The sequence below is a fragment of the Chiloscyllium plagiosum genome, unplaced genomic scaffold, assembly GCF_037043375.1.
Source record: "Chiloscyllium plagiosum isolate Xiang-an unplaced genomic scaffold, Cpla_swu_hap1 HiC_scaffold_8, whole genome shotgun sequence".
NCBI lineage: Eukaryota > Metazoa > Chordata > Chondrichthyes > Orectolobiformes > Hemiscylliidae > Chiloscyllium > Chiloscyllium plagiosum.
The window spans coordinates 4123446-4147470 of record NW_028270146.1 but is presented as its reverse complement, the minus strand read 5'-3'; the positions used below and the strand labels follow the sequence as shown (position 1 = coordinate 4147470).

General features: G+C 51.6%; 1 protein-coding gene across 4 annotated transcripts in view; it reads right to left on the bottom strand.

Moving 5' to 3' along the window:
- The window catches only part of tgfb3 (transforming growth factor, beta 3), a 108199-nt gene that overhangs the window by 34381 nt on the left and 49793 nt on the right, over positions 1-24025 (bottom strand). For 2 of the 4 annotated variants that reach the window (XM_087989546.1, XM_087989545.1), the window contains exons 5-7: positions 15108-15300; positions 13747-13900; positions 936-1125 (exon numbers count right to left, since the gene is read on the bottom strand). In XM_087989546.1, the coding sequence (XP_087845672.1) occupies positions 967-1125; positions 13747-13900; positions 15108-15300 (506 nt within the window). In that variant the 3' untranslated portion in view covers positions 936-966. The remainder of the gene's footprint in view (positions 1-935; positions 1126-13746; positions 13901-15107; positions 15301-24025) is intronic. The other 2 variants (XM_087989548.1, XM_087989547.1) reach the window with 1 other exon arrangement.

Sequence of the window (24025 nt, the reverse complement as noted above, 5' to 3'; positions counted from 1 at the left end):
CACACACACACATAACTCTCTCAGACACACACACACACACAGAGCTCTCTCAGACTCACACACACACACACACAGCTCTCAGACTCACACACACACACACAGCTCTCAGACACACACACATAGCTCTCTCAGACACACACACACACACAACTCTCTCAGACACACACACACACAACTCTCTCAGACACACACACATACACACACAGCTCTCTCAGACACACACACACACAGCTCTCTCAGATATACACACACACACAGCTCTCTCAGACACATACATACACAGCTCTCTCAGACATACACACACGCACACACAGCTCTCTCACTCACATACACACACAGCTCTCTCAGACACAAACACACACAGCTCTCTCATACACACGCACACACACAGCTCTCTGAGACACACGCACACACACACACACAGCTCTCTTAGACACACATGCACAGCTCTATCAGACACACACAGCTCTCTCTCTCTCTCACACACACACACACACACACGCGCACACACAGCTCTCTGAGACACACGCACACACACACACACAGCTCTCTTAGACACACATGCACAGCTCTATCAGACACACACAGCTCTCTCTCTCACACACACACACACACACACACAGCTCTCTCAGATATACACACACACACACAGCTCTCTCAGACACATACATACACAGCTCTCTCAGACATACACACACGCACACACAGCTCTCTCTCACATACACACACAGCTCTCTCAGACACAAACACACACAGCTCTCTCATACACACGCACACACACAGCTCTCTGAGACACACGCACACACACACACACACACAGCTCTCTTAGACACACATGCACAGCTCTATCAGACACACACAGCTCTCTCTCTCTCACACACACACAGCTCTCTCAGACACAGCCCTTGCACAGCTAAACATGCAAACCTCATTACCCAACTGTAGCGACACTCAACACGAGGGATCTCAGCTACATTTACACGACTTGACAATCATGTTGGACAGCTGTTCCACTTTGGGTGTTCGGCCGACATAGTACAAAATGGTGAGTGGTTCGAGGTCCTGAGGAGCACAGCATGGTGTAGCTGAAGCCTCTGGGTTTAATGTGTTGTACAATCCCAGCACCTACAATGGACAAGAAACAGCAATGACCATCTCCAAGGAATATCCCACACGCCCAGTCCAATATCCCACACGCCCAGTCCATACTCCCACACGCCCAGCCCAATATCCCACACGTCCAGTCCAATATCCCACATGTCCAGTCCAATATCCCACATGCCCAGTCCAATAACCACATGCCCAGTCCAATATCCCACACGACCAGTCCCATATCCCATTCATCCAATCCAATGCCCCACACACCCAATACAATGTCTCACATGCCCAGTCCAATACCCACTCGCACGGCCCAATATCCCAGAGGGCCAGCCCAATATCCCACTCACCCAGTCCAATAACCCACTCGCCCAGTCCCATATCCCACACGCCCAGCCCAATATCCCACAGGCCCAAACCCATATCCCACACACCCATTCCCATATCTCACTCGCCCAGTCCCATATCCCACACGCCCAGTCCAATAACCCACATGCCCAGTCCCACAAGCCAAGGGCTTATGCCCGAAACGTCGATTCTCCTTCTCCTTTGATGCTGCCTGACCTGCCGCGCTTTTCCAGCATTACATTTTTAACCAATAACCCACACGCCCAGCCCAATAACCCACTCACCCAGACCCATATACGTCTCGTCCAGCCCAATAACCCACATGCCCAGTCCCATATCCCACACGCCAGTCCAATATCCCACTCACCTTGTCAAATATCGCACTCACGCAGCCCAATATCCCCACACCTAGCCCAATATCCCACAAGCCCAGCCCAATATCCCACATACCCAGTCCAATATCCCACACGCCCAGTGCAATATCCCACTCGCCTAGTTCAATATCCCACAAGCCAGGTCCAATAACTCACTCACCCAGTCCAATAACCTACACGTCCAGTCCCATATCCCACATGCCCAGCCCAATATCTCACACGCCCAGCCCATTATCCCGCACGCCCAGTCCAATATCACATTCGCCCAGTCCCAAATCTCACTTGCCCAGTCCCAGATCCCACTCGCCCAGTCCCATACCAACACGCCCAGTCCCATATCCCACAGGCCCAAACCAATATCCCACACTCCCAATCTAATATCCCACTCACCTAGTCCAATATCCCACACGCCCAGTCATATTTCCCACTCATCTTGTCCAATATCCCACTCGTCTTGTCCAATATCCCACTCGCCTAGTCCAATATCCCACTTGCCCAGTCCAATATCCCACTCGCCCAGTCCCATATCCCACAGGCCCAAACCAATATCCCACACTCCCAGTCCAATATCCCACTCGCCCTGTCCAATATCCCACACGTCCAGTCATATTTCCCACTCATCTTGTCCAATATCCCACTCGCCTTGTCCAATATCTCACTCGCCTTGTCCAATATCCCACATGCCCACTCCAATATCCCACTCGCCCTGTCCAATATCCCACTCGCCCTGTCCAATATCCCACACGTCCAGTCATATTTCCCACTCATCTTGTCCAATATCCCACTCGCCTTGTCCAATATCCCACTCACCTTGTCCAATATCTCACTCGCCTTGTCCAATATCCCACATGCCCACTCCAATATCCCACTCGCCCTGTCCAATATCCCACACGTCCAGTCATATTTCCCACTCATCTTGTCCAATATCCAACTCGCCTTGTCCAATATCTCACGCGCCTTGTCCAATATCCCACATGCCCACTCCAATATCCCACTCGCCCTGTCCAATATCCCACTCGCCCTGTCCAATATCCCACACGTCCAGTCATATTTCCCACTCATCTTGTCCAATATCCCACTCGCCTTGTCCAAAATCTCACTCGCCTTGTCCAATATCCCACTCGCCTTGTCCAATATCCCACATGCCCACTCCAATATCCCACTCGCCCTGTCCAATATCCCACAAGAACAGTCCAATAACCCACACGCCCAGTCCAATATCCCACACGCCCAGTCCAATAACCCACACGCCCAGTCCAATATCCCACACGCCCAGTCCAATATCCCACACGCTCAGTTCAATATCCCTGACGCCCAATCAAATATCCCTGACGCCCAGTCAAATATCCCACTCACTCAGTCTAATATCCCCCTCGCCAAGTCCAATATCCCACTTGTCCAGTCCCATATCCCACTCGCCCAGTCCCATATCCCACTCGCCCAGTCCTATATCCCACTTGTCTTGTCCAATAACCCACACGCCCAACCCAATAATCCATACGCCCAGTCCCATGTCCCACTCACCCAGTCCACTATCCAACACGGCCAATCCAATATCCCACAAGCCCTGTCCAATATCCCACAAGCCCTGTCCAATATCCCACTCGCCCAGTCCCATATCCAGGTCAGGTCAGGCCCAGGGCTTATGCAAGAAATGTCGATTCTCCTTCTCCTTTGATGCTGCCTGACCTGCTGCGCTTTTCCAGCAACACATTTTTAACCAATAACCCACATGCCCAGCCCAATACTCACTCGCCCAGACCCATATCCGTCTCGTCCAGCCCAATAACCCACACGCCCAGTGCCATATCCCACACACCCAGTCCAATATCCCACTCACCCTGTCCAATATCGCACTCACCCAGCCCAATATCCCACACACCCAGCCGAATATCCCCACACCCAGCCCAATATCCCACGAGCCCAGCCCAATATCCCACAAGCCCAGCCCAATATCCCACAAGCCCAGCCCAAAATCCCACACGCCCAGTGCAATATCCCACTCACCTAGTTCAATATCCCACAAGCCAGGTCCAATAACTCACTCACCCAGTCCAATAACCCAAACGCACAGTCCCATATCCCACACGTCCAGTCCAATATCCCACTCACTCAGCCCAATATCCCACTCTTCCAGCCCAATATTCCACACGGCCAGCCCAATATCCTCTGTCCGATATCACACTCACCCTGTCCGATATCACACTCGCCCTGTCCGATATCACACTCGCCCTGTCCGATATCCCACATGCCCAGTCCCATATCACACACGCCTAGTCCAATATCCCACTCACCCAGCCCAATATGCCACTCATCCAGTCCAATATCCCACTCGCCCTGTCCAATATCCCACGCGCCCTGTCATATATCGCACTCATCTTGTCAAATATCCCACTCGTTTTGTCCAATGTCCCACACGCCCTGTCCAATATTCCACTCACCCAGTCCAAAATCCCACACGCCCAGTCCAATATCCCACACGCCCTGTCCAATATCCCACACGCCCAGTCCAAAATCCCACACGCCCAGTCCAAAATCCCACACGCCCAGTCCAATATCTCACACGCCCAGTCCCATATCCCACACGCCCAGTCCAATATCCCACACGCCCAGTCCAATATCCCACACGCCCAGTCCAATATCCCACTCACCCAGAACAATATCCGACTCGCCCTGTCCAATATCCTATGCACCCTGTCATATATCGCACTCATCTTGTCCAATATCCCACTCGTCTTGTCCAATATCCCACACGCCCAGTCCAATATCCCACTCGCCCAGTCCCATATCCCACTCGCCCAGTCCCATATCCCACACGCCCTGTCCCATATACCACACGCCCTGTCCCATATACCACACGCCCTGTCCCATATCCCACACGCCCAGTCCCATATCCCACACGCCCTGTCCCATATACCACACGCCCTGTCCCATATCCCACATGCCCTGTCCCATATCCCACACGCCCAGGCCAATATCACACTCGCCCAGCCCAATATCCCACTCGCCCAGCCCAATATCCCACTCGCCCAGTCCCATATCCCACTCGCCCAGTCCCATATCCCACTCGCCCAGTCCCATATCCCATACGCCCAGTCCCATATCCCACATGCCCAGTCCCATATCCCACATGCCCAGTCCCATATCCCACACGCCCAGTCCAATATCTCACACGCCCAGTCCCATATCCCACACGCCCAGTCCAATATCCCACACGCCCAGTCCAATATCCCACACGCCCAGTCCAATATCCCACTCACCCAGAACAATATCCGACTCGCCCTGTCCAATATCCTATGCACCCTGTCATATATCGCACTCATCTTGTCCAATATCCCACTCGTCTTGTCCAATATCCCACACGCCCAGTCCAATATCCCACACGCCCAGTCCAATATCCCACATGCCCAGTCCAATATCCCACTCGCCCAGTCCAATATCCCACTCATCCCCGTCCAATAACCCACACGCCCAGTCCAATATCCCACACGCCCAATCCAATATCCCACATGCCCAGTCAATATCCCTGACGCCCAGTCAAATATCCCTGACGCCCAGTCAAATATCCCACTCGCTCAGTCCAATATCCCACACGCCCAGTCCAATATCCCACTCGCCCAGTCCAATATCCCACTCGCCCCGTCCAATAACCCACACGCCCAGTCCAATATCCCACACGCCCAGTTCAATATCCCACATGCCCAGTTCAATATCCCTGACACCCAGTCAAATATCCCTGACGCCCAGTCAAATATCCCACTCGCTCAGTCCAATATCCCACTCACACAGTCCAAAATCCCAATCGCACAGTCCAATAACCCATGCGCCCAGTCCCATATCCCACTCACACAGCCCACTATCCAACACGGCCAATCCAATATCCCACATGCCCAGCCCAATATGCCACTCACCCAGTCCAATATCCCACTCGTCTTGTCCAATATCCCACGCGCCCTGTCATATATCGCACTCATCTTGTCCAATATCCCACTCGTCTTGTCCAATATCCCACACGCCCTGTCCAATATTCCACTCGTCCAGTCCAATATCCCACTCGCCCTGTCCGATATCCCACTCCCTCTGTCCGATATCACACTCGCCCTGTCCGATATCACACTCGCCGAATCCATTATCCCTCAAGCCCAGTCCAATATCCCACTCACCCAGCCCAATATGCCACTCACCCAGTTCAATATCCCATTCGCCTTGTCCCATATCCCACAAGCCCAGTCATATATCCCACTAGTCTTGTCCAATATCCACACGCCCAGTCCAATATCCCACTCGCCCAGCCCAATATTCCACTCACCCAGTCCAATATCCCACACGCCCAGTCCAATATCCCACTCACCCCGTCCAATATCCCACACGCCCAGCCCAATATCCCACACGCCCAGTCCAATATCCCACTCGCCCCGTCCAATATCCCACTCGCCCCGTCCAATATCCCACTCGCCCCGTCCAAAATCCCACAAGGCCAGTCCAATATCCCACAAGGCCAGTCCAATAACTCACACGCCCCGTCCAATATCCCACACGCCCAGTCCAATATCCCACTTGTCCCGTCCAATATCCCACTCGCCCCGTCCAATATTCCACTCGCCCCATCCAATATTCCACTCGCCCCATCCAATATTCCACTCGCCCAGTCCAATATCCGACACGCCAGTCCAATATCCCACTCACCTTGTCAAATATCGCACTCACGCAGCCCAATATCCCCACACCCAGCCCAATATCCCACAAGCCCAGCCCAATATCCCACATACCCCGTCCAATATCCCACACGCCCAGTGCAATATCCCACTCGCCTAGTTCAATATCCCACAAGCCAGGTCCAATAACTCACTCACCCAGTCCAATAACCTACACGTCCAGTCCCATATCCCACATGCCCAGCCCAATATCTCACACGCCCAGCCCATTATCCCGCACGCCCAGTCCAATATCACATTCGCCCAGTCCCAAATCTCACTTGCCCAGTCCCAGATCCCACTCGCCCAGTCCCATACCAACACGCCCAGTCCCATATCCCACAGGCCCAAACCAATATCCCACACTCCCAGTCTAATATCCCACTCACCTAGTCCAATATCCCACACGCCCAGTCATATTTCCCACTCATCTTGTCCAATATCCCACTCGTCTTGTCCAATATCCCACTCGCCTAGTCCAATATCCCACTTGCCCAGTCCAATATCCCACTCGCCCAGTCCCATATCCCACAGGCCCAAACCAATATCCCACACTCCCAGTCCAATATCCCACTCGCCCTGTCCAATATCCCACACGTCCAGTCATATTTCCCACTCATCTTGTCCAATATCCAACTCGCCTTGTCCAATATCTCACTCGCCTTGTCCAATATCCCACATGCCCACTCCAATATCCCACTCGCCCTGTCCAATATCCCACTCGCCCTGTCCAATATCCCACACGTCCAGTCATATTTCCCACTCATCTTGTCCAATATCCCACTCGCCTTGTCCAATATCCCACTCACCTTGTCCAATATCTCACTCGCCTTGTCCAATATCCCACATGCCCACTCCAATATCCCACTCGCCCTGTCCAATATCCCACACGTCCAGTCATATTTCCCACTCATCTTGTCCAATATCCAACTCGCCTTGTCCAATATCTCACGCGCCTTGTCCAATATCCCACATGCCCACTCCAATATCCCACTCGCCCTGTCCAATATCCCACTCGCCCTGTCCAATATCCCACACGTCCAGTCATATTTCCCACTCATCTTGTCCAATATCCCACTCGCCTTGTCCAAAATCTCACTCGCCTTGTCCAATATCCCACTCGCCTTGTCCAATATCCCACATGCCCACTCCAATATCCCACTCGCCCTGTCCAATATCCCACAAGAACAGTCCAATAACCCACACGCCCAGTCCAATATCCCACACGCCCAGTCCAATAACCCACACGCCCAGTCCAATATCCCACACGCCCAGTCCAATATCCCACACGCTCAGTTCAATATCCCTGACGCCCAATCAAATATCCCTGATGCCCAATCAAATATCCCTGACGCCCAGTCAAATATCCCACTCACTCAGTCTAATATCCCCCTCGCCCAGTCCAATATCCCACTTTCCCAGTCCCATATCCCACTCGCCCAGTCCCATATCCCACTCGCCCAGTCCCATATCCCACTTGTCTTGTCCAATAACCCACACGCCCAACCCAATAATCCATACGCCCAGTCCCATGTCCCACTCACCCAGTCCACTATCCAACACGGCCAATCCAATATCCCACAAGCCCTGTCCAATATCCCACAAGCCCTGTCCAATATCCCACTCGCCCAGTCCCATATCCAGGTCAGGTCAGGCCCAGGGCTTATGCAAGAAATGTCGATTCTCCTTCTCCTTTGATGCTGCCTGACCTGCTGCGCTTTTCCAGCAACACATTTTTAACCAATAACCCACATGCCCAGCCCAATACTCACTCGCCCAGACCCATATCCGTCTCGTCCAGCCCAATAACCCACACGCCCAGTGCCATATCCCACACACCCAGTCCAATATCCCACTCACCCTGTCCAATATCGCACTCACCCAGCCCAATATCCCACACACCCAGCCGAATATCCCCACACCCAGCCCAATATCCCACGAGCCCAGCCCAATATCCCACGAGCCCAGCCCAATATCCCACAAGCCCAGCCCAAAATCCCACACGCCCAGTGCAATATCCCACTCACCTAGTTCAATATCCCACAAGCCAGGTCCAATAACTCACTCACCCAGTCCAATAACCCAAACGCACAGTCCCATATCCCACATGTCCAGTCCAATATCCCACTCACTCAGCCCAATATCCCACTCTCCCAGCCCAATATTCCACACGGCCAGCCCAATATCCTCTGTCCGATATCACACTCACCCTGTCCGATATCACACTCGCCCTGTCCGATATCACACTCGCCCTGTCCGATATCCCACATGCCCAGTCCCATATCACACACGCCTAGTCCAATATCCCACTCACCCAGCCCAATATGCCACTCATCCAGTCCAATATCCCACTCGCCCTGTCCAATATCCCACGCGCCCTGTCATATATCGCACTCATCTTGTCCAATATCCCACTCGTTTTGTCCAATGTCCCACACGCCCTGTCCAATATTCCACTCACCCAGTCCAAAATCCCACACGCCCAGTCCAATATCCCACACGCCCTGTCCAATATCCCACACGCCCAGTCCAAAATCCCACACGCCCAGTCCAATATCTCACACGCCCAGTCCCATATCCCACACGCCCAGTCCAATATCCCACACGCCCAGTCCAATATCCCACATGCCCAGTCCAATATCCCACTCACCCAGAACAATATCCGACTCGCCCTGTCCAATATCCTATGCACCCTGTCATATATCGCACTCATCTTGTCCAATATCCCACTCGTCTTGTCCAATATCCCACACGCCCAGTCCAATATCCCACTCGCCCAGTCCCATATCCCACTCGCCCAGTCCCATATCCCACACGCCCTGTCCCATATACCACACGCCCTGTCCCATATACCACACGCCCTGTCCCATATACCACACGCCCTGTCCCATATCCCACACGCCCAGTCCCATATCCCACACGCCCTGTCCCATATACCACACGCCCTGTCCCATATCCCACATGCCCTGTCCCATATCCCACACGCCCAGGCCAATATCACACTCGCCCAGCCCAATATCCCACTCGCCCAGCCCAATATCCCACTCGCCCAGTCCCATATCCCACTCGCCCAGTCCCATATCCCACTCGCCCAGTCCCATATCCCATACGCCCAGTCCCATATCCCACATGCCCAGTCCCATATCCCACACGCCCAGTCCAATATCCCACACGCCCAGTCCAATATCCCACACGCCCAGTCCAATATCCCACATGCCCAGTCCAATATCCCACTCGCCCAGTCCAATATCCCACTCACCCCGTCCAATAACCCACACGCCCAGTCCAATATCCCACACGCCCAATCCAATAACCCACATGCCCAGTCAATATCCCTGACGCCCAGTCAAATATCCCTGACGCCCAGTCAAATATCCCACTCGCTCAGTCCAATATCCCACACGCCCAGTCCAATATCCCACTCGCCCAGTCCAATATCCCACTCGCCCCGTCCAATAACCCACACGCCCAGTCCAATATCCCACACGCCCAGTTCAATATCCCACATGCCCAGTTCAATATCCCTGACACCCAGTCAAATATCCCTGACGCCCAGTCAAATATCCCACTCGCTCAGTCCAATATCCCACTCACACAGTCCAAAATCCCAATCGCACAGTCCAATAACCCATGCGCCCAGTCCCATATCCCACTCACACAGCCCACTATCCAACACGGCCAATCCAATATCCCACATGCCCAGCCCAATATGCCACTCACCCAGTCCAATATCCCACTCGTCTTGTCCAATATCCCACACGCCCTGTCCAATATTCCACTCGTCCAGTCCAATATCCCACTCGCCCTGTCCGATATCCCACTCCCTCTGTCCGATATCACACTCGCCCTGTCCGATATCACACTCGCCGAATCCATTATCCCTCAAGCCCAGTCCAATATCCCACTCACCCAGCCCAATATGCCACTCACCCAGTTCAATATCCCATTCGCCTTGTCCCATATCCCACAAGCCCAGTCATATATCCCACTAGTCTTGTCCAATATCCACACGCCCAGTCCAATATCCCACTCGCCCAGCCCAATATTCCACTCACCCAGTCCAATATCCCACACACCCAGTCCAATATCCCACTCACCCCGTCCAATATCCCACACGCCCAGCCCAATATCCCACACGCCCAGTCCAATATCCCACTCGCCCCGTCCAATATCCCACTCGCCCCGTCCAATATCCCACTCGCCCCGTCCAATATCCCACAAGGTCAGTCCAATATCCCACAAGGCCAGTCCAATATCCGACACGCCCAGTCCAATATCCCACACGCCCAGTCCAATATCCCACACGCCCAGTCCAATATCCCACATGCCCAGTCAAATATCCCTGACGCCCAGTCAAATATCCCACTCGCTCAGTCCAATATCCCAGTCACACAGTCCAAAATCCCACTCCACAGTCCAATAACCCATACGCCCAGTCCCATATCCCACTCACCCAGCCCACTATCCAACACGGCCAATCCAATATCCCACATGCCCAGTCCAATATCTCACTCGCCCAGTCCAATATCCCACACGCCCAGTCCAATATCCCACAAGCCCTGTCCAATATCCAATATTGTGGGCGGCACGGTGGCACAGTGGTTAGCACTGTTGCCTCACAGCGCAAGAGACCCGGGTTCAATTCCCGCCTCAGGAGACTGACTGTGTGGAGTTTGCACGTTCTCCCCGTGTCTGCGTGGGTTTCCTCCGGGTGCTCCGGTTTCCTCCGGGTGCTCCGGTTTCCTCCCACAGTCCAAAGATGTGCAGGTCAGGTGAATTGGCCATACTAAATTACCCGTAGTGTTAGGTAAGGGGTAAATGTAGGGGTATGGGTGGGTTCGCTTCGGCGGGTCGGTGTGGACTTGTTGGGCCGAAGGGCCTGTTTCCACACTGTAATGTAATCTGTAAATCAATATCTCACAGGCCCAGTCCAATATCCCACATGCCCAGTCAAACATCGCACTCGCCCAGTCCCATACCCAATAGTCCAGTCCAATATCCCACTCACTCTGGCTAATATCCCACACACCCAGTCATATATCCCACTCGTCTTGTCCAATATCCCACTCGTCTTTTCCAATATCACACATGCACTGTCCAATATCCCACTCGCCCTGTCCAATATCTCACTCGCCCAGTCCAATATCCCACACGCCCAGTCCGATATCCCACACGCCCAGTCCGATATCCCACACGCCTTGTCTGATATCCCACACGCCCAGTTCAATATCCTTCTCGCCCAGTCCAATATCCCACTCGCCCAGTCCGATATCCCACTCCCTTTATCCGATATCACACTCGCCCCGTCCGACATCACACTCGCCCTGTCCGATATCCCACTCACCCAGTCCAATATCCCACATGCCCAGTCCCATATCCCAGGCGCACAGTACCATATCCCACACGCCCAGTCCCATATACCACACGCCCAGTCCCATATACCACACGCCCAGTCCAATATCCCACAGGCCCAGTCCAATATCCCACTCACTCAGCCCAATATGCCACTCACCCGGTCCAATATCCCACTCGTCTTGTCCAATATCCCACGCGCCCTGTCATATATCGCACTCATCTTGTCCAATATCCCACTCTTCTTGTCCAATATCCCACACGCCCTGTTCAATATTCCACTCGTCCAGTCCAATATCCCATTCGCCCTGTCCGATATCCCATTCCCTCTGTCCTATATCACACTCGCCCTGTCCGATATCACACTCGCCCTGTCCGATATCCCACTCACCCAGTCCAATATCACATTCACCCAGTCCCATATCCCACTCGCCCAGTCCCATATCCCACTCGCCCAGTCCCATAACCCACTCTCCCAGTCCCATATCCCACACGCCCAGTCCCATATCCCACACGCCCAGTCCCATATCCCACATGCCTAGTCCAATATCCCACTCACCCAGCCCAATATGCCACTCACCCAGTCCAATATCCCACACGCCCTGTCATATATCGCACTCATCTTGTCCAATATCCCACTCGTCATGTCCAATATCCCACACACCCTGTCCAATATTCCACTCACCCAGTCCAATATCCCACACACCCAGTCCAATATCCCACTCGCCCAGTCCAATATCCCACACACCCAGTCCCATATCCCACACGCCCAGTCCCATATCCCACATGCCCAGTCCCATATCCCACACACCCAGTCCAATATCCCCAGTGCCCAGTCCAATATCCCACTCACACAATCCAATGTTCGACACACCCAATCCAATATCCCACTCGCCCTGTCCAATATCCCACATGCCCAGTCATATATCCCACTTGTCTTGTCCAATATCCCACTCGTCTTGTCCAATATCCCACAAGACTTGTCCAATATTCCAAACGCTCAGTCCAATATCCCACTCGCCCTGTCCAATATCCTACTCGCTCTGTCTAATATTCCACACACCCTGTCCAATATTCCACACGCCCTGTCCAATAACCTACATGCCCAGTCCAATATCCCACTCACCCAATCCCGTATCCCACTCGCCCAGTTGCATATCCCACATGCACAGTCCCATATCCCACACGTCCAGTCCAATATCCCACCTGCCCAGTCCAATATCCCACACGCACAGTCCCATATCCCACACGTCCAGTCCAATATCCCACCTGCCCAGTCCAATATTCCACAGGCCCAGTACAATATCTCTCTCGCCGAGTCCAATATCCCTCATGCCCAGTCTAATATCCCACTCACCCAGCCCAAAATGCCACTCACCCAGTCCAATATCCAACTCGTCTTGTCCAATATCCCACTCGTTTTGTCCAATATCCCACACGCCCAGCCCAATAACCCACACGCCCAGTCCCATATCCCACACGCCCAGTCCCATATCCCACATGCCCAGTCCCATATCCCACACGCCCAGTCCCATATCCCACATACCCAGTCCCATATCCCACACACCCAGTCCCATATCCCACATGCCCAGTCCCATATCCCACACACCCAGTCCCATATCCCACTCGCCCAGTCCAGTATCCTGCTTCCTCACTTCAACTCCACATTGTTATAAGTTACAATTCAGTTTTCAGAAACTGGGGGAAGTGTCAGTGAATGTAGGAGTCACCAGGAAATGGGAAAGGAAATTACAGAACTGTTCTGCTGCAGAAGCAAGTCATGTGGGCCCATTCTTTGGGCATCAATGAATGTTGGAAGGAAGTTGAAGTGTGGGTGAGCACAACGCACTACGTTTAACAGGTAATGGAGGAGATCCTACCGTGCTGTGCTGGGTATCAGTGCTGCGGAGGTACGGGCAGGGACCTGCGCAGAAATTGGCGTAGTATCCTTTGGGCTCATGTATCCATTTCCATCTGAGGTCCTGTCTGAAGTCGATGTAGAGAGGTCGCACACAACAATTATCTTCATCGTTCCTGACAAAAACAAAACCAATCAGCCCACCAGTTCTCTGGGACATGTTTCTGTGTTAATGAGCAGGCGAGGAGTTGTGGTGCAGAGTAGAGTGTCCCTGCCTCTGAACCAGGAACCCTAGCTCTGGCAAGCACTTGTTGGCTGGTGTGGGTCTGAATGGTCCCAGCAGCACTGGGCTCTAACTGTAGCCCATGGCCATTGACTGAGTAGCCCTCCTGGGTGAGTGGGAGATCACTGTTTGTGTTAGGTTGATGGGCTGGAGATTGTCACTGGGGAGGCCAGCAATTATTGCCCGTTGGGAATTGCCCCAAAGTGACCCTCTGACAGGCTGGTGCTCCCTCAGTACTGACCCTCCGACAGAGTAGTGTTCCCTCAGCACTGACCCTCCGACAGTGCGGCACTCCCTCAGCACTGACCCTCTGACAGTGCGGCACTCCCTCAGCACTGACCCTCCGACAGTGCGGCACTCCCTCAGCACTGACCCTCCGACAGAGTAGTGTTCCCTCAGCACTGACCCTCCGACAGTGCGGCACTCCCTCAGCACTGACCCTCCGACAGAGTAGTGTTCCCTCAGCACTGACCCTGCGACAGTGCGGCACTCCCTCAGCACTGACCCTCCGACAGAGTAGTGTTCCCTCAGCACTGACCCTGCGACAGTGCGGCACTCCCTCAGCACTGACCCTGCGACAGTGTGATGCTCCCTCAGCACTGACCCTCCGACAGTGCGGCACTCCCTCAGCACTGACCCTCCGACAGTGCGGCACTCCCTCAGCACTGACCCTCCGACAGTGCGGCACTCCCTCAGCACTGACCCTCCGACAGTGCGGCACTCCTTCAGCACTGACCCTCTGACAGTGCGGCACTCCCTCAGCACTGACCCTCCGACAGTGCGGCACTCCTTCAGCACTGACCCTCTGACAGTACAGCACTCCCTCAGCACTGACCCTCTGACAGTGTGACGCTCCCTCAGCACTGACCCTCTGACAGTACGGCACTCCTTCAGCACTGACCCTCTGACAGTGTGGCACTCCTATCCCTTGGCCAGGTAGTCTCCAAGTCGCTGCTGACCTTTTGAAACGATGAGCTATAACTCTCTTCAAATCATTTCAGGACTTAACTCTTTGCAGTGACACTTGAATCAATCAGATGGAGTATTGATTCTTGACCGGAGTATTTGAGCAAATGAATGAGGATTTCATTGTGAAGTACCTGAAGCAATAAGCTGTGTCCAGTGCCCGTTTCTTGCGATGGCTCTGTTGCTGTTTGCTGTCTAGCCGATGTGGGGGTAACACCATGAGGATCAGGTGGGGGTTTGTCGGACCCATGTGCACAAACTTCGGTTCCTTCCGCTTGGTCAGTCTGCCCAAGTCCCCGCTGTCTGAGAATTCATAGTCGTCAATCCCTGTACAGGAGACAAACAAAAGGCACATTCATGAGAGAATCTTCTAGAACACAAAGACGCCATTCTGCCTGCTAGCTCTCTCTGAGAGGGCTGAACCACTTAGCCCTGTACCTCATCCTTTGCCCCATTATCTTGCAACTTTTTTCTGTTCAGTACACTGCCGTTCTTTTCTGGGAATATATTTAACATTGCCTCGGGAAAGTAGCTAACATAAACCACATGTTTCTGTGTTAATGAGCAGGCGAGGAGTTGTGGTGCAGAGTAGAGTGTCCCTGCCTCTGAACCAGGAACCCTTCCTTAACCTTCCCACCCCGGTTATACTCTCTTCCACCGAGCAGAAGATATCAAAATTTGAAAACATGGGCCAGCATATTTAAGAACAGCTTCTTCCCCGCTGTTATCAGGCTAATAAATGGATCCGTCACACATTAGAATTGCTCTCTCTCTGCACCTTCTCTGTAGCTGTAACATTATATTCTGCATTCTGTTCTTTAACCCTGATGGACTTATGTCAGGTATGATTTGTTTGAATACCACACTATACAATATTTTTCACTCTGTCTCAGTACATAGGATAATAATAAAGCAAATCAAAGAATGCCTCTGCTTTAGGATTTCACTCTCCACCCGACTGCAGACCAGATCCCAACAGATCTCTCTCTGGGATAAGGAAGAGACTGTCCTGTCAGGCCTAACCAGACACTTATTCAAGCTTACAATTGCTTATTTATTTCAATATTTGATGACAAAATGAAGACATGTTGAAGAGATGGTGCATTGGGGACACCTCTGAACTATGTGTGGGATTGAGTGGTTCCGTTCAGGTAATCAAGGCAAGGGAACAAATACTTTGGGTCTGCCTTCCCTAAGGAGAACACAAATAGCCTTTAGGAAATGCTCAGGGTCAGAGGGTCAATGTTGAAGGAGCAACTGAAGGAAATCGTTATTAGTCAGGAAATGGTATTGGGGAATTTCTGTCATCGTGAACAGTGAGTAGGGCGGAGGAGAGGAGCAGGGGCTGCCGGGAGGTAGGTTTACCACTTAAAAGGGACTTACCTTGAGAGTCAGGCTTCCATTTTCTTCAGGAGCAGTGAGGAGAGAGAGAGAGAGAGGCTGCCGGGATGGTAAATGAGTGCTTTAAAAACTTACTTCATGATTGGGTGGAGCGCACACTGAGCAGGAGCAGACGTGGGACTGCTGAGTAAGTGAAGTAATTTATTTGGGCAATTGCTTTACCCAAAACACTACTTAGGTACTGTCTCCTACCCACCCTCCTTCCTTAACCATAAAAACATGTTCTGTGCGCCAGATTGCTAAGCTTTTTTAATATATTCTTTATTTTTCAGGAGTCTCGTTGGGAATTTAGAACAATGGGAATGGAGGTTAGGGCATTTGAATGTTTCTCCCGCAGAATGTGGGGGTTAAGGGTCAACAGTGGTGTCCCTGCTGATTGCATTGTGGGAAGTGCACCCAACTCCAGCTCCTCGGAAACCGTTTTAGGGAACTGGAGCTGGAGCTGGATGAACTTCGGATCATTCGGGAGGCAGAGGGGGTTACTGAGAGGAGTTACAGGGAGGTAGTCACACCTCAGATACACGAAGAAGGTAGATGGGTTACCGTCAGTGGACGGAAAGGGAACTGGCAGGCAGTGCAGGGATCCCCTGTGGCGGTCCCCCTCAACAACAAGTATACTGTTTTGGATTTTGTTGGAGGGCATGACTTATCAGGGGTGAGCAATGGGGCACAGGTCTCTGGTACAGAGTCTGTCCCCGTTGCTCAGAAGGGGAGGAGGAAGAGGAGCAGAGCATTAGTCATTGGGAACTCCATAGTTAGGGGGACAGACAGGAGGTTCTGTGGGGATGAGAGAGACTCACGGTTGGTGTGTTGCCTCCCAGGTGCCAGGGTTCGTGATCGTGTCTTCGGGATCCGTGAGGGGGAGGGGGAGCAGCCCCAAGTCATGGCCCACATAGGCACCAACGACACAGGTAGGAAGAGAGATGGGGATTTAAGGCAGAAATTCAGGGAGCTAGGGTGGAAGCTTGGAGCTAGGACAAACAGAGTTGTTATCTCTGGTTTATTGCCTGTGCCACATGCTAGTGAGGTGAGGAACAGGGAGAGCGCGGATCTGAATACGTGGCTACAGAGATGGTGCAGGAGGAAGGGTTTTGGATTCCTGGATAATTGGAGCTCTTTCATGGCAATGTGAGACCCCCACAGACAGGATGGTCATCACCTGAACCAGAGGGGTACCTGGGGGGAAAACCAATATCCTGGGGGGCAAATTTGCTAATTCTCTTTGGGAGGGTTTAAACTAATTCAGCAGGGGGGTGGGAACCTGAAGTGTAGTTCCAGTGTCCAGGAGGTTGATTGTAGTGAGGTCAAAAATATGGTCTCAAGGTTACAAGAGTGCACCGGCAAGCAAGAAGGTGGTTTGAAGTGTGTCAACTTCAACGCCAGCAGCATCCGGAATAAGGTGGTGAACTTGCAGCATGGGTTGGTATCTGGGATTTTGATGTTGTGGCCATTTCGGAGACTTGGATAGAGCAGGGACAGGAATGGTTGTTGCAGGTTCCAGGATTTAGATGTTTAAGTAAGAACAGAGAGGATGGTAATAGAGGGGGAGGTGTGGCGCTGTTAGTCAAGGACAATCAGAGGGTTAGATAGGGTGGACAGGGAGAGCCTTTTTCCAAGTATGGTGACGGTGAGCGCGAGGGGGCATAGCTTTAAATTGAGGGGTGATAGATATAGGACAGACGTCAGAGGTAGTTTCTTTAGTCAGAGAGTAGTAAGGGTATGGAATGCTTTGCCTGTAACGGTAGTAGATTCACCAACTTTAAGTACATTTAAGTTGTCATTGGACAAGCATATGGACGTACATGGAATAGTGTAGGTTAGATGGGCTTCAGATTGGTATGACAGGGCGGCGCAACATCGAGGGCCGAAGGGCCTGTACTGCGCTGTAATGTTCTATGTTCTATGACTGTATTACAGTGGCAGAAAGGATGTTTGAGGACCTGTCTACTGAGGTAGTATGGGCTGAGGTTAGAAACAGGAAAGGAGGGGTCACCCTATTGGGAGTTTTCTGTAGGCCTCCAAATAGTTCCAGAGATGTAGGGGATAGGATTGCAAAGATGATTCTGGATAGGAGCCAAAGAAACAGTTAAGGGGGACTTTAAATTTCCAAATATTGACTGTAAATACAATGGTTGAGTACTTTAGATGGGTCAGTTGTTGTCCAATGTGTGCAGGAGGGTTTCCTGACACAGTACGTAGACAGGCCAACAAGGAGCGAGACCACATTAGATTTGGTACTGGGTAATGAGTTGAAACTTTATTGCTGGAACAGCACAGCAGGTCAGGCAGCATCCAGGGAACAGGAGATTTGACGTTTCGGGCACAGGCCCTTCTTCAGGAATGAGCAGAGAGTGTTCAGCAGGAGAAGATAAAAGGTAGGGAGGAGGGACTTGGAGGAGGGGCGTTGGAAATGTGATAGGTGGAAAGAGGTCAAGGTGAGGGTGATAGGTCGGAGTAGGATGGAGGCGGAGAGGTCAAGAAGAAGACTGCAGGTCAGGAAGGCGGTGCCGGGCTGGAGGGATTCGGCTGAGACAAGGTGGGGGGAGGGGGGATGAAGAAACTGGTGAAGTCCAAGTTCATCCCCTGTGGTTGGAGGGTTCCCAGTCGGAAGATAAGACGCTCCTCGTCCGACCGTCGCGTTGTTGTGGTTTGGCGGTGGATGAGTCCAATGACCTGCATATCCTCGGTGGAGTGGGAGGGGGAGTTGAAATGCTGTGCTACAGGGTGGTTGGGTTGGTTCGTCCGGGTGGCCCAGAGGTGTTCTCTGAATCGCTCCGCAAGTAGGCGGCCTGTCTCCCCAATATAGAGGAGGCCACACCGGCTGCAGCGGATGCAGTAGATGATGTGGGTGGAGGTGCAGGTGAATCTGTGGCGGATATGGAAGTTTCCTTTGGGGCCTTGGAGAGAAGTGAGGGGGGAGGTGTGGGCGCAAGTGTTGCACCTCCTGCGGTTGCAAGGGAAGGTGCCGGGAGTGGAGGTTGGGTCGGTGGGGGGTGTGGATCTGACAAGGGAGTCGCGGAGGGAGTGGTCTCTACGGAAAGCTGATAGGGGAGGGGAGGGAAATATATCCTTGGTGCTGGGGTCTGTTTGGAGGTGGCGGAAGTGACGGCGGATGATGCGCTGTACATGGAGATTGGTGGGGTGGTAGGTGAGGACCAGTGGGGTTCTGTCCTGGTGGCGGTTGGAGGGGCGGGGCTCAAGGGCGGAGGAGCGGGAAGTGGAGGAGATGCGGTGGAGGGCACCGTCGACCACGTCGGGGGGGAAATTGCGGTCCTTGAAGAAGGAGGCCATCTGTGTTGTACGTATTTTGAACTGGTCCTCCTGGGAGCAGATGCGGCGGAGACGAAGGAATTGGGAGAATGGGATGGCGTTTTTACAGGGGGCAGGATGGGAGGAGGTGTAGTCCAGGTAGCTGTGGGAGTCGGTTGGTTTGTAGTAGATGTCCGTGTTGACCTCCTCTATATTGGGGAGACAGGCCGCCTACTTGCAGAGCGATTCAGAGAGCACCTCTGGGCCACCCGGACGAACCAACCCAACCACCCTGTAGCACAGCATTTCAACTCCCCCTCCCACTCCACCGAGGATATGCAGGTCATTGGACTCATCCACCGCCAAACCACAACAACGCGACGGTCGGAGGAGGAGCGTCTTATCTTCCGACTGGGAACCCTCCAACCACAGGGGATGAACTTGGACTTCACCAGTTTCTTCATCCCCCCTCCCCCCACCTTGTCTCAGCCGAATCCCTCCAGCCCGGCACCGCCTTCCTGACCTGCAGTCTTCTTCTTGACCTCTCCGCCTCCATCCTACTCCGACCTATCACCCTTACCTTGACCTCTTTCCACCTATCACATTTCCAACGCCCCTCCTCCAAGTCCCTCCTCCCTACCTTTTATCTTCTCCTGCTGAACACTCTCTGCTCATTCCTGAAGAAGGGCCTGTGCCCGAAACGTCAAATCTCCTGTTCCCTGGATGCTGCCTGACCTGCTGTGCTGTTCCAGCAATAAAGTTTCAACTTTGATCTCCAGCATCTGCAGACCTCACTTTCTCCTACTGGGTAATGAACCCAGCCAGGTGAGGTAGGTGAGCACTTTGGTGATAGAGACAACAGTTTGATTATATTTACTTTAATGATGGAAAGGGATAGGTATCTAATGCAGGGTAAGAGTTATAGCTGAGGGAAAGGCAATTGTGATGTGATTAGGCAAGATTTAGGATGCATAGGATGGGGAAGGAAACTGCAGGGGGTGGGCACCATTGAAATGTGGGGCTTATTCAAGAAACAGCTACTGTGGGTCCTTGATATGTATGTATCTGTCAGGCAGGGAGGAAGTGGTCGAGCGAGGGAGGTGTGGTTTACGAAAGATGTTGAATCTCTTATCAATAGGAAAAAGGAGGCTTATGTTAGGATGAGGTGTGAAGGCTCAGTTAGGGCACTCGAGAGTTACAAGTTAGCCAGGACAGACCTAAAGAGAGAACTTAGAGCAGGAGGGGACGTGAGAAGTCATTGGCAGATAGGATCAAGGAAAACCCAAAGGTTTTCTATAGGTATATCAGGAATAAAAGAATGACGAGAGTAAGATGAGGGCCAACCAAGGATAGTAGGGGGAAATTGTGCCTGCAGTCTGAGGAGATAGGGCAAATGCTAAATGAATATTTTTCGTCAGTATTCACACTGGAAAAAGACAATGTTGTCGAGGAGAATACTGCGATACAGGCTACTAGTGCAGATGGGATTGAGGTGCATAAGGAGGAGGTGTTAGCAATTCTGGATAGTGTGAAAATAGATAAGTCCCCTGGGCCGGATGGGATTTATCAGGATTCTCTGGGAAGCCAGGGAGGGGATTGCTGAGCCTGTGAGTTTGACCTCTATGTCATCATTGTCACAGGAATAGTGCCAGTAGACTGGAGGATACAAATGTTGTTCCCTTGTTCAAGAAGGGGAGTAGAGACGACCCTGGTAATTATAGACCAGTGAGCCTTACAGCGATTGTGGAAAAAGTGTGGAGAAAGTTAAAAGAGATAGGATTTATAATCATCTAGAGAGGAATAATCTGATTAGGGATAGTCAACATGATCTTGTGAAGGGTAGGTTGTGCCTCACAAACCTTATTGAGTTCTTTGAGAAGGTGACCAAACAGGTGGATGAGGGTAAGGTGGTTGATGTAGTGTATTTGGACTTCAGTAAGGGGTTTGATAAAGTTCCTCATGGTAGGCTATTGCACAAAATATGGAGGCATGGGATTGAGGGTGATTTAGTGGTTTGGATCAGAAATTGACTAGCTGAAAGAAGACAGAAGGTGGTGGTTGATAGGAAATGTTCATCCTGGAGTTCAGTTACTAATGGGGTACCACAAGGGTTTGTTTTGGGGCCACTGCTGTTTGTCATTTTTATGAATGACGTGGATGAGTGCCTAGAAGGATGGTTTGGTAAATTTGTGGATGACACTAAGGTTGTTGGAGTTGTGGATGGTGCTGAAGGATGTTGCAGGTTACAGAGGGACATAGCTAAGCTGCAGAGCTGGGCTGAGAGGTGGCAAATGGAATTTAATGTGGAAAAGTGTGAGGTGATTCACTTTGGAAAGAGCAATAGAAATGCAGAGTACCAGGCTAATAGTAAGATTCTTGGTAGTGTAGATGAGCAGAGAGATCTCGGTGTCCATGTACATAGATCCCTGAAAGTTAGCACCAGGTTGATAGAGGTTGTAAAGAAGGCGTACAGTGTGTTAGCTTTAATTGGTCGAGGGATTGAGTTTCAGAGCCATGAGGTCATGTTGCAGCTGTACAAAACTCAGGTGTGGCCACATTTGGAGTATTGTGTACAGTTCTGGTCACCACATTACAGGAAGGATGTGGAAGCTTTGGAAAGGGTTCAGAGGAGATTTATTCAAATGTTGTCTGGTATGGATGGAAGGTCTTATGAGGAAAGGCTGAGGGAGTTGAAGCTGTTTTCATAAGAGAGAAGAAGGTTGAGAAATGACGAAATTGAGACATATGAGATAATCAGAGGGTTAGATAGGGCAGTGAGAGCCTCTTTCCTCGGAAGGAGATGGCTAGCACAAGGGGACATAGCTTTAAATTGAGAGGTGATGGATATAGGACAGATGTCAGAGGTAGTTTCTTTACTCAGAGGGTAGTAGGGGGTGTGGAATGCATTGCCTGCAACAGTAGTAGACTCACCAACTTTTGAGGGCATTTAAATGGTCATTGGATAAACATATGGATGGTAATGGAATAGTGTAGGTTAGATGGGCTTCAGATTGGTTCCACAGGTTGGTGCAACATCGAGGGTCAAAGGGCCTGTGCTGCGCTGTAATGTTCTATGTTCTATGAACTTCAAGGGATTAAAACCTGACAAGTCCCAGGGCCTGACGCTCTGCATCCCAAAATACTTAAGGAAGTGGCCCTAGAAATAGGTGATGCATTGGTGACCATTTTCCAACATTCTGTAGACTCTGGAAGAGTTCCAATGGACTGGAGGGTGGTTAATGTAACTCCACTCTTTAAAAAAGCAGGGAGAGAGAAAATGGGAAATTATCGGCTGGTGAGCCTGACATCAGCGGTGGGCAAAATTGCTGCAGTCAATCATTAAGGATGTAATTACTAAGCATTTGTAAGGCAGTCCCAGTCAGCAGGGATTCACTAAAGGGAAATCATGCTTGACAAATCTTTTGAGGATGTGACCAGTCGAGTGGACAAGGACAAATCAGTAGATGTTGTGTATATGGATTTTCAAAAGCTTTTGACAAGGTTCCACACAAGATATTAGTACGGAAAATTAAAGTTCATGGTATCGAAGGTAATGTATTGATGTGGATAGAGAACTGATGTGGAAGCAGAGAATTGGAATAAACGGGTCCTTTTCAGAGTGACAGTGATGATGGGGTAACGCAGGGTTCAGTGCTGGGACCCCAGCTGTTCACAATATACATTAATGATTTGCATGAAGGAGCTGAATGCAGTTTCTCCCCATTTGCAGATGACACTAAGCTGGGTGGCAGTGTGTGCTATGGGGAGGATGCTAAGAGGCTGCAGGGTGACTTGGACAGACTGACCGAATGGGCAGATACTTGGTAAGTGTAATATAATGTGGATAAATGTGAGGTCATCCATTTTGGTCACCAAACAGGAAGGCAGATTATTATCTGAATGGTGGCAGTTTAGGAAAAGGTGAGTTGCAGTGAGACCTGGGTGTCATGGTGGAACAGTTGATGAAGGATGGCCCGCAGGTGCAGCAGGCAGTGAGGACAGCTAATGGCATGTTCTCCTTCATAGCAAGAGGATGAGAGTATCGGAGTAAGGATGTCTTGCTGCAGTTATACAGGGCCTTGGTGAGGCCACACCTTGAGGATTGTGTGTAGGTTCGGTCTCCTAGTCTGAGGAAGAACATCCTTGCTACTGAGGGAGTCCATTGAAGGTTCACCAGACTGATTCCCGGGATGGCAGGACTGACAGATGGGGAAAGACTGGATTGACTGGGCTGGGCTTGTACTCACTGGAATTTAGAAGAATGAGGATGGAATCTCACAGAAACATATAAAATCCTGATGGGTCTGGACAGACTAGATGCGGGAAGAATGTACCCGATGTTGGGGAAGTCCAGAAGGGCCTCAGTCTAAGGATAAGGGGTAAGCCATTCAGGACTGAGATG